We start from the raw sequence: 12,594 nt of genomic DNA on the forward strand, positions 1-12,594 counted from the left end.
TGTTAGAACAAAGAATAGAGGAAAAGTGTAGGTCCTATATAGGCCTACATGTATGATGTCAAGAAGAGTAGTATGTGAGTATTGCTTGTGATTGTTTTTGTTTTGTTTTCTGTATTTTCATTTTATGGTATATACATAGCATATGAGCCTAGGCCTTACACTTGCTAGACGTGACATGGGGGGGGGGTTCTGATGTTTGGAAACTTGGTTCCAAGAGAAGTAGGAGGCGTGAAAGAAAGTATACATATCATAAGATCACGTACGGTGTTATTATGATTGTCAGCAAAAAGCAAATTTATGAGGTTGTCAGAGAAATAATCCCCCTCCTCGAACATGAAAATAATCAAACACAAGCATCGAAGTAACATTTATTTTTCTTTATCAAGTAATCTTAACCAGAGACTGAGCATGTTATTAAAGATTCCATACTTTCCTAGAAAAAACATGTATATAAAGGCCTATTTTACGTGTTTGCAAATTTGATGACAGCGATTCTGGGTCCCATCACACAAAGGTTAGCGATTGATCGTACGCTTGATTCTTTATTATACATTGTAGTCAATGCAATCAATCGTAAAAAAATATGTACGATGAGTGCTAAGCTTCATGTTACGGGCCTTTGATGAGGAAATTGAGAAGGAAATATTTGTTGATATCAAAGGATTTCAAATTGTCTGTGAATACTAGACCTAACTTGTCATTGCGACATCCTGTCATTAAAATAAAATTCAATGGATTTCTGGAGGTGTTAATCTCTTTGTTCCAGTTTATACACAGTAATGCTTCCTGCAGACACAGCATAAACAACTTTAAAGGTAAATGCCAGTTTTGGTAATAATATCAAAATGAGTTCGTACAGAATCCAATGAAATGACCACCAAAGTGTCTGTTTGTATAAATACAACGTATGTGCCAAAGGATTCTGGAAGAAATTGTGCAAATGCTGAGAAATCAGCAAATAAGCACAGGATTCGGGTCAAGCGTCGGGCACGATATTCAAAGCAATATAATACACGGTCCAATGTGCACTTATCTGTGTTGGTGATCTTCAGTGTGAATATTTTTCAGCGTAGATTTCAAGATTTCACAAAGTTCAGTTTATGTGACTGTACCAGATCTAGATCTGATATACTGACAATTAAGCCTTGTTTTAAAGACTTTCTCATGAAATCAGTGTTTACTGCAACTACTGGCATTTCTCTTTAAAGGGATGAAATGACTTGGTAAGAAGTATTTTCATCAAAACTTCAGCAATATTTTTAAGATTTTATCATTTCAAACCAAAAATATACCATAATGCTGAACCTCCCATTTGAGATTTAAAAAATTGATGATCTCAACGGTCTTGGCAGAATCGCCTTCCTAAATAGACGCCTTTTCCATGAAGTGTTTCCCCATTTGATATTTTTACTTGGGATTTTCACCATAGGATAAAACCGACATAAACCTGCAAATTTTGTATTAATTCAACTAGATTTCATGTGTACATTTAGTAAAATAGCTGGATATCTCAAGACTATTTGATATAGATTAGTCTACACCCACAGACTCAGATTTTACACTTTAGAACAAATTATAATTGTCCAGGGAGGGTCAAGTCTGTATAAAGCACAGACTTAAATGTATACTTTTAACAAATTAGATAATTGTCTAGGGTTGCTACTCACTCCAATTCCTTGGGCATAGAGTTTTACATTTGAATCGTAGTCCATACAATGCAAACAAAAAATAAAAACAACAGTAACAAGGTGTCAAATAAGTAGCCACAGTACATGGATGAGTCTAGACTACTTGTATATTATTCAGACTCTGCACATGAGAAGACTTATCCACAGGGGTCGTGGTCACCCTCAATGCAAACTGGAGTCTGGTATGCAGAATAGCGTACTATAAAAGGTTTAGTGCAACAGGTTGATGGACTTCCTAATTGTTTCCATGGCAACTGCAAGTGGGGAAATTGACTTCTGATGTTTCTGGTCACCCTGCCAGGAAGCAGATGAAGGTCAAATATTCTTGAAAATGATACCTTAGGAAGGTTCACACAAAAGGGGCTATCAACTTTAACTTTAAAACGGTCTTTTATGTTACGAAGGGCCCACTGGTAGAGCAGTTTCCTAACTGAAGTGGCTACCCTGGGTAAATAAAACGTTATTATCATTATTTGGACTTCACTTTATGATAGTTTATGCTTGATTCCACAAGCAAGGATGTCTTGTTTTGACCCCGAAAAGTTAGTTAACCACTGAGCCTGAGGCATGACTGGAATGTACAGGGAGCGATTACTTCCACTATTTTTCCATATCATTGTATCGTTGACATTTTGCAGAGCGGCATGCCAAAAAGTATATGCTGCATCTTCCAACAGAAATCCAGCCATAATGACGCAATGCGTATGCAGCTTTTCATTGCAGCCTATCCTGCATTCCCCAGTATGATGAAATAAGGATTGGTATTAAGAAAAACTGCTTGTGGGATTCTTGCTGGAAATCCTGCGGGGCTGGCTTTTGCAAAGGTGCCTTTGCTTCATTGATAGCAAAAAATGGCAATGAGGAACAGACTTTGCTCGCTTCCAATAAATTTTTTAAATAAATAACAAACAAATATTGAAATAAACCAAAAGGCAATCTCATGTGAACTGAGCTTCCTTGGGAATGATCAAGGGCACAAACTCTCTGGATGACAGATTAAATCTAGCATGATTGCAGAAGTAGTGGACTTTGATACTGTCAATGAAACCACAGGGTCACTTCCAACCTCACTGATGAAAGTTCTCTATTTCCCAATCATAACTGTCTCAAACTTCTAATACAGCCAGGAAATTTCATCAGATTCTGGGAAAATTTGGAGTTATGTATACAGTACAGGATACTCATCCATGGTCATGAGTCAGTACAGCGAATTGTAAGCAGGAGTGTTTCTTACGGTACAAGATTTCCCAGGGGAGTGGGGGGGGCAGTCAAATATATTGCTCAGCACACGTGTGAGCAAGTAATTTCCAAACACCCCTTAAACGAGTTTTTCTCTGTGTGCAAAATAACCCCCTAAACAAGTTTTTTGCGGGCTTTATTTACACATTTTAGCCACTAAACAAGTTGTCGCCAAAATATGACCTCAGGAAAAAGCTTGGAAAAAAAATACCCTAAACACGTTTGGCTAGTCTATACAAAAAAACTTTGCAAAAAAACATACCCCAAATATACGTTTTACCCCGATCGACCATTGACCAGTCTTTCAAAACCACCCTTTTTCTTGAAAATCAGTGTTTTTGATACCCTTAACCAGTCCATGTGTGGACAGCGTCCAAAACTGAAAAGCACCCCTTTAAACACGTTTTTGGGGTCACGCGTGTGCACAGCAATAAGTTTGACTGGTGCCAGTACGTGTGCAATGGTACAAATGTTTAAGATCCAGCCTTCCATTTGCCCACGTACAGTACAAGATACAAATAGCGAATAGGCATGAGTGCGATGGTGCAAGATTTCGCATGAGGTGAAAGATAGATGCTCTATTCAACGAGGCGTTAGCCGAGTTGAATAGAGCGTTTCTTTCACCGAATGCGAAATCTCGCACCATTGCACGAATAAGAATATTCGCTATTTGTGTTGTACAACGCCTCGGAATCTAGCGAAAATATGAAAAAAACATGAGTTTCCCCCTCCAGTAATCTATGAAAAGGGAGCAAAAATATTGAAAGCGAAAAGCAAAATCCCACAAGCGCACATGATCTTGGACAGCATTGTGCATTTAGACAGCGGGATGTACGCGTATTTTACTCAATGAAATCGCATTGTGACGTCACCTCCTAAAGCCGTGCAATTGTACATTTTGGATGGTACATTTTGGATGGTACGGCTTGTGTGCAACGGTACAAATGTGTGACATTTAGCCTCCCATTTGATCGCGTACAACAAGCTAAGTAGGCGTTGTACAATAGCGCCTATTGCTTTACACTGTATATAGTAATTGTTATTACCCTTGTCAACAAGTTCTGACAGCAGACTGTGTACAATCACATCTTGATTTACATTCAAAATTGCTCTGTGTTATCATAGCGATATCAACATATGAAATCAACCCTTCTTTATCCAAAGTAGAAACAGGTCAAATGCACTAAATACAATCTCACAAAATACAGCTATCCCAAGGTCAGAAGAACCTACTAGGCTATAGGTCAGGTGACCGATTAGGCTGCCAGTCAGGTGACTAGATATTGCCCATTTGACTTCACTGCATTTTGCACTTGAATTAGGAAAGTTTGACCCACAAGTGCAGCAGAGCTTTTATTAATATGACAATCAGGGCAAAGCCCTTTTGCAGGATTGCCCTTTAAAAAATATAACCTACCTCTTTGAAAAAATAGACCTATAACTATGGGGAAAATATTGATGTAGCCCCCCCCCCCCCCATGTTCCATTTCTTTGGAAAAATTTCAAATTGTGTTTGTGCCCCTTGGCCCAAAGGTTATAAAACAAAGAAAGGAGGAGTTGCAAATCAGTGAATAATTGAACTTTAGAAACAAGTGCAGGGTCTCACAACATTGGCTTCCCTTGGTCAGGCATTAATCTGCATTTGCCACTCTTAACCCAGGTAAAGTAAATGAAGATGTTTAGGCTCTACTGGAATCCACTTGCAAAAATCAAGTTTTTCTACAAGAACAAGCGTTTTAATGAAAATTTGTCTTGGAAATCACATTGTATGATTAAAACCAGAAGACATTTTGGCATTTTGCTTGTTTAATCAAACCAACCTGATCTCAAATCCAGAGAGCTGTGTGCTGGCCCGAACTTCAGGCAAATTCCACCAGAACAGACATGAATAGTTTTGTACAACAAATCTGCCTTGGAAATCACAAAAAAAATCGTAGAGGTATTGGGTTGAATCTCTGTGGTATGATTACGCATGACATGCTACTTTACATACTGACAATCATCAAACCAGCTTTGCTAGCCACAAGGTGATCCTACAAATGTAGCTGCCAAAAGCGTATTGAGGGAAATAACACTATTTCGTACATGATTGCATAAAATGGGTTGAAAACTTAAAATAATATTTAAAGAAACAGCCTCTTGCCACTCTCTGGCAATGGAATTGAATTCAAATCTTGATCAAATCCTTTAAGAAAAGTTAAAATATCAATGAAATTAAGGATTTGTTGAAAATAATTAACAAAAATACTTTTCAAAGGATAAAGAAAATGCATCCATATCTTTGCCACATACAGATATAATAGTGATTTTCCAATTTAAAAAATCCCTAATTGTTCGTTCTTTGATGTAGAAATCGACAGGTCAAATGATAAAAGACACTACTGGGAGACATACAGTATAGCACCAAAGTAAATTGTTTACAAAACAAAGCAGCAGTTTTAGGAGCTGTTTATTCCATCACTAGCACACAAAATTAGTAGACCCCATTTTTTTTTCATTTTTTGGGGGGAGGGGGGGGGGACAAAGGAGCAGAAAGGCAATTTATTCAATATTTTGAATGGGATGGGAGAGAATAAAAAAGAAGAAAAGCAGAATAAAAAAAAATTAATATACATTCTCCTGAAAACCCAAGAAGCTACCAGATTCAAAACTTGACAGATGTGCTTTTCTTTCTATGCATCAGATGCTGAAAAGGTGTAACTTAAGCTCTGCCCCTTGCCCCCCCCCCCCCCCCCCCTCAACCCTATTTCAGATGATTGAAGGGTAACAATGTCAGCATTAATTCTCTGTCCTGTAGATTACAAAACCAAGGAATTTTAACCTTTTTGTACATTATTCTAACATCCAAAATACAGAATTAGTGCTTGATATTCAACTGCTTCAAAGTCACTCCCTCAATAGCTTTCATGAGGAATGGCACATCGTGCAGGTGATTATCAAGTAACAGGAGCCGTCTTATTAATTCTTCTTGCTTTTTGAGGGTTAAAAACTTAAAAAAATGAAATCCCCATGAAAGTTACAGATGATTTAATATCAAAGGAAAGAGGAAGGGACTGGAATGTCTCTAGTGATCCTGAAGCGTTGCAGAAGCAGATGCCACATCCAGGGGTATATCACTTCTCTCCATTGGGCCAGGGAGGGGCATTTCTCCCCCTCTTTCTTCATCCTCAATGCTTTCTTTGGTGTCATTGGTCTCTTTCACCGGCCCCGCCCCGAGACCGTTCCCAAGAACGTTCTTCAAAAGCTGCGCCTTGGGGCGGTCGATACCCTGGACGATCTGCCGGTATCGCCTCGCTTCTTCCGCGTACTTCTTCGCGTCGTTCAATACGTGTTCCGCCTTGAGGAAGATGTCTTTCCTGCCGAGGTCGTTCTTGCTCTTGTACCCGTGCTTCCGAAGAAACTCCTCCCTCCCGTCCTCCCCGTCCAACTCCACCTCATCCTCGACCAGCTCCAACTCTTCCTCCTCATCATCATCTTCATCCCCCTCATACCCCTCATCAACATCAAACTTATTCAACATCCCGTCCCAACGTTTTATTACCTCTTCAGCGTCCTCCTCCCAGAAGTTCTTCTTGGCAAATTCCAGCATCTTGTTTTCCATCTCGACGAGGCGGCGGTACCGGGACACGTCGGTCCTCGGGACGAACTCCAGGTCGGCATCTTTCATGCTTTTGTAGAAGGCAATGTTCTGAAGCATCACCTCGTCCTCGGGGAGGAGGAGGAGAAACGAGAGGGCACTCTTCACAGCATTCTGGACATCATCAACTGATGGAAAGAAGAGAGAAAAAATACTAAGAATAAATACCTACACAATTTTTCAGCATTTAACATTATGATAACATCTGTATAAAAATATGTCATTTCACATGGTAAGATATTTCATAGACTTGGATATAGAGGCATTATTACCCCACTGCAGCCTTCTATAGGGACAGTGAGTTTCCGCGATCGCGGAAAACAGACGGAATTCACGGAATCGTCTGTTTGAAACGGAAAGTGGCTTTTCAAACGGAATCACGGAAAACATGTTTTTTTCTCAAAATGCACAAAAAAGCAACAGAAATTAATCCCAAATCTTCAACAAAATACGAATATCAAGTGAAAAAACACGATCTCACTTTGCAACAACAATCATGACAATCAACACATCGTAACTACACTCGAGCCTCTCCATCACTCGATCGTATCCAAACTAGTTTACACTTACGTCCGCATAGAAGGCAGAATCCGGCCGTGTGTTGCTGCCCTCTACGTTCGGTCATAATATAATGATCACGGTGATTCATCAAATCCAAAATGGCGGATATTCGGAAGTCGTCGACTGCTCAAAACGATGTCCGAAAAGTCCCCAAATCAGCGATAAAATCCCATTTAACAATAAAATAATGCTAATAATATGAAAGGTGAGAATATATTCATGTTGATTATGTTTCCCTAAATATTTTATGATCTCGAATCTCTTCGATTAATATGGATTTTAAAGCGATGTTAGTACATTGGTAGATGCAAATTTTGAGCAGCGCTAGCATTTTGACATCGCTACTCGTTGCGTATTGGTTTTCTATGTAAACGGAATTGTCAATTTTTCTTGTACACAAAGTCTATGGGGAAATGGAATTTCCGTTTTGAGACATGATGAAACGGAATTTGAGATTTTCTGAAACGGAAAAGGCAATTTTTAGAAACGGAAAATCACTGTCCCTACTTCTACAGCAAATAAAAATTGTTAGGAATAATTCCTGCCAGGTTCCTATTCACCTAACATGGATTGAGTGCAGCAAAATTTGGATTACTTTCTTGCTGAAGGAAACTATGCCATGTCTGCGGTTTGAGCCAAATTCATTCCATAAAACACATTTTTATGCAACATCCTAAACATAATCTAGCAACGAATCGGAATTGGTTAACTGGTAAATGTTAATGGTGGTAATTTTTTTTACCTGATTGATATTAGAAAGCATGGATGCTTGTATGCAAGCAACCAGAGGACCGACAGCTTAAGGTCCTCTCCAAAGGACCTGGTAATGAGGATTAATGCCTTACCAAAGGGCATTAGCGCACCAAGTGGGAATCGAACCCGGGTCACCGGAATCAGAAATCCCCAACTGAGCTATCGCCCTCATATAAGACATTTTGGAGGGGGATTTAAAAAAAACTTGTAAAAATATACTTTATAATTAATGTTTTCTCTTACCTTTATAATATGCAAATTGCAGGAAATGGAAGTGACTTGCAAGGTAATCATCCACAAGCTTGCTATTGATCCGAGAAAGCCAACTTTCACATTGGTTCTTGCAATATAAAGTTGACGCATAATGATCTGTCGATTAAAAAAAAACAATGTTACTGTTAACCTTACACCAGCTACTGTATTATCAGGGTCCTGTTTCATCAGCCAATCAAATTCAAGGATTTCAGTAGCTTAAAACTAAATAAGTTCCATGAAACAGGCCACTGGCGTCAAAAGAAGGATTCAACTAAAAATTGTAAAAGAAATGCCACTTGGTACCCTCCCGCTTGTTTGTTTTCCTTTTGGTCTCATACATGATCTAACATTTTGCCTGCAACCAGTTTGTAGTTTGGGTAATCGTTGTTTTGTTTATTGTTGTTTTTTATGCTTTGGGGGAAACATCAATAATTAGGGAGTCAAAACCTGGCCCCAAAACATAAGTCAATATAAAATTTAAGATGGTTTACTCTGTTTTTTTTAATGATTGGAAATTAAGTTGGTTCAAAATATTTCAAAGAAAATTATAGAAAATTGTCACAAGTTGACTTTCACTTTTCAAGACATTTCCTTCACTTGTAATTACAATATAACCATTAAACAAAATGAAAATCTGAATTCTCCAATTCTGAAATGACCAGAAAGGGTCATGATGTGGACTGGATACAGGAGTATAGAATTAATAATGAAGACAAAATAGCAAGAGAGAACACAGTAAAATTTTTGTTCACTTTCACAAAATGCTGTTTCTTTTACAGTCAAAAGTTTAAACCATGTTAAATCTATTGAAGGCTAATTAATTAAACATAAACCTTTTTGTTTAAGATTTTAAACTGCTTCTAAATGTTCAAATAAGTAACAAGCTGTGTATGAAAATTCCAGACAGCGTTTTTACTGTGTAACTGAATACATTTCTGTACATGTACACAAACTATAAAGCATAACACAAAAAATTGTCAAGACAGAATGAATTGTCCCAAAACACTTTCCGCTGATCATTTCAACAGGTGTAGACTGATAGATAGATAAGACCCAAACAGAACTTGACCTTTGGCCTTTAACATTTGGATGAGATTACAACTATTTATTGGAACCCAGCAAGTTCACAGCATCTCAAAACAGAAACAAACACTGACAATTTGACTACTCTCCATAGATCATTACAATGAAACATAAAATGCACTCATTTCCTATGAAGATATGCATGCCTTTATCAGCGCAACTATACACCAAATTGATAGATATATTATGAACTCGACTTTAAAGGGAACACTGACAAAAAGTTTATTGTAAAATAAAAATAGCAGGAAAAATAAGAGATAATGGTCATTTGATTTCCATCAAAGATTAAAAGTTACTAGTAGAATCGTATATTTTTGTTTATTTGCCGACAGCTACCCCAAATATTGTTCAATAAAACATCATTGACATATAGGGACAGTGATTTTCCGCGATCGCGGAAAACGGACGGAATTCACGGAAAATGCTTTTTGAAACGGAAAGTGGCATTTCAAACGGAAAATCACGGAAAACGCATTTTCCCTCAAAATACACAGAATAGCAACAGAAATTACTCCAAAATCACAACAAAATGAGTATATTAAATGGCCACAAAACCCCAGAAAACACGATCTCACTTCGCTACAATCATGACAATTCACAAATAATGACTGCACCCGACATCAGCACACTCGATTGTACAGTACCCCACGCCCGTACCCGGCCAGCCGGGATGGGCTTCACTGCACTGTACACATATTGTTCCAACTATGCACGGTCGTGTGTTGCTGCCCTCTACGTTTGAAGATGTAACAGCACGATATCGTGGTCTTAAAATCCAAGATGGCGGATTGGCAAAGGCCGTTGACTGATGATAACGATGTCAGAAAACCCCCCAAATTATCGATGAAAAATCATTTCACCGTGAAATAATGCTAATGATGTGAGAGGTGAGGATGTATGCATGCTAAATGTCTTTGTAAAAATAATATTTACACCCGCATAGATCCGATTAGAATGGATTCTATTGTGTTGTTGGTACAGTAGCAGATATAAAGTTTGACTAGTGCGAGTGTACGTTCATTTTGCTATTCAATTTGGAAACGGAATTGTCACTTTTCCGTGTGTACAAAGTCTATGGGGAAACGGAATTTCCGTTTTCTGACGTGCTGAAACGGAATTTGAGATTTTCTGAAACGGAAAAGGCAATTTTTTGAAACGGAAAATCACTGTCCCTAGACATATATATCTCTTTTTTTTACTAAATCAAGCTATTTTTATTGTACCTTTATTATATCAAAATACAATCATTTCACACTTGCACCTGGAAGAAGAAAATTTCAGCAATAATGAACCATCAAACACTGAAATGCATGCATTTTATCTTACATAACATATAGGGGAGCTGCTCATAAATGATCATATCACAAAGCACAAACTTAAAAACCTACTTTAATCTTTGATGGGTTATCCTCAAACCGTCACCAATGTTTATTTAGTATTTTACTGGCATTTCTTCAACAAACGTTTAGCAGGATGAGCTTCCCCTGATAGGCAGGGGTGTGAGTGGTCACAAATAAAAATATCTGGAAAAAGCTGAGTGTTGAAATAGTCTGAAATAGAAAGAGCTCCCATACATTTTGTACAGAGGAAAGCCAAATGGGTCAATCCACGTCAAATCAACCAATTTTCAGACAATTTGTCACCCGACCCTCTTCGATTTTCTTTAAACTCGCACCAAATGTTGCCCCAAGTGTCTGACGGAAAAATCTGAAATATTTTGCCCCAAGGTCAAATGGTTGCTAAGATACGGCCTCCCATAGCAACCAATGCGCACTCAAAGAAATTATTTTAAATAAAATTGCCTATTTTTGATTGACTACTGCAGCAAAGTTTGATTGATTACAGTCTTCATTTTAAGTAAATTGGAAGAACTTTCTGGTCTAAACATGCAGAGTATACTGTAGCGCGGACCTGTCAACCGGATTTCGCACACGAGGTCACCGAAAATGGCGTTAAGCATCCGTGTCAATGATTTCAGAAGCATGTTTGGAGGCTCATAAATCCAAAACTAAATTAGCTTAGAACTAAATATTATGCACATTTATGGACTTTCATATACTCAACAGAATTACAAAAAATTGACCCAAGAGTGCGTGTTGTTTTCCTGTAGGGCGCCCTCAAAGTTGGATTTTTTTCAAAAGATGCCAAGTTCAAGGTCACGGATCACCTCCCGTCCCATCGAGGAGGGGGACCAATTTCTGTGTTTTGATAGACATTTACCCATATTTTCAAGTGTTAGTTGAGAAATTTTGCTACCGGAATGTTTAGGGGCTGATTTGCGCATTCCAAAATGGTCGTAAACACCCTAAATTTGACGTTAATGACACATACATGCTTTTCAACACTTTTCAAATTGTGATAACTCAAAGATGAAATGCCAAAAAACATTGATATCTTCTGTGATGATAGTCTGTAATTGGTATTAAAAGGATATATCTTCAGAAATAGTTTTTATTGTTGGTAATGACCTTGAAAACACACCTAAAATTCAATAAAAACAGTAAATTGGCTAATTTTCCAGAATCATATGGCATTCAAATGGTGTTTACATTGACTTTCAAATGGGTGTCTTTTCAATACAAAGGGTGAGCTTAAGCCAAAACTTGAAAGACATGTTCAACTTTTGTTCTACTTTAAGCAACATAAAATATTTGAACTCAAAGCTATATCATTTGACCTTGAAATTATTCCAAATATAGCTAATTATTGCTTCATAAGTATCATATTCAAATCGCGCGTGTACATTGCACTTTGCAACACATTTCAAAATGGATTTTCTCATAGAGAGAATACCTGATCAGGCTGATATTTGCAGTATTGGTAGTCTGTAATGAGTTCTTGGAGGATCTACAATTTAAGTACCTATTCTCTCATGACAATGACCTTGAAAATACAGCTGAAAATCATGAAAATCAATAAATCATACAATTTTCATTAGTAATCAAGTGTTTTTACCCACTTTTCATTGTGTGTTATTCCATCTTAGATTGTGAGCTTATGCTGATAATTGCAAATCATGTTCCACTTTTGGTCTACTTTAAGCTACACAAAATATTTGAACTCAAAACCTTATCATTCGACCTTGAAATTGTTCCAAATATAGCTATTTGTGCTTCATAAGTAGCATATTCAAATCACACGTGTACTTTGCAACACATTTCAAAATGGATTTTCTCAAAGAGAGAATACCTGATCAGGCTGATATTTGCAGTATTAGTAGTCTGTAATGAGTTCTTGGAGTATCTACAGATCAAGGAACTATTCTTTCATGACAATGACCTTGAAAATACAGCTGAAAATCATGAAAATCAATCAATCAGACTGAACTCAAAACCATATCATTTTGACCTTGAAATTATTTCCAAGTATTGAAATGTG

General features: G+C 37.6%; 1 protein-coding gene across 1 annotated transcript in view; it reads right to left on the minus strand.

The window, feature by feature from the left end:
- Positions 1 to 12,594, minus strand: part of LOC121416954 (prolyl 3-hydroxylase 1-like) — a 62,766-nt gene that overhangs the window by 33,065 nt on the left and 17,107 nt on the right. Inside the window, exons 4-5 of the mRNA XM_041610484.1 lie at positions 8,122 to 8,247; positions 6,469 to 6,692 (exon numbers count right to left, since the gene is read on the minus strand). Coding sequence (XP_041466418.1) covers positions 6,469 to 6,692; positions 8,122 to 8,247 — 350 coding nt within the window. The remainder of the gene's footprint in view (positions 1 to 6,468; positions 6,693 to 8,121; positions 8,248 to 12,594) is intronic.

The sequence above is a fragment of the Lytechinus variegatus genome, chromosome 6, assembly GCF_018143015.1.
Source record: "Lytechinus variegatus isolate NC3 chromosome 6, Lvar_3.0, whole genome shotgun sequence".
Taxonomy (NCBI): Eukaryota; Metazoa; Echinodermata; class Echinoidea; order Temnopleuroida; family Toxopneustidae; genus Lytechinus; species Lytechinus variegatus.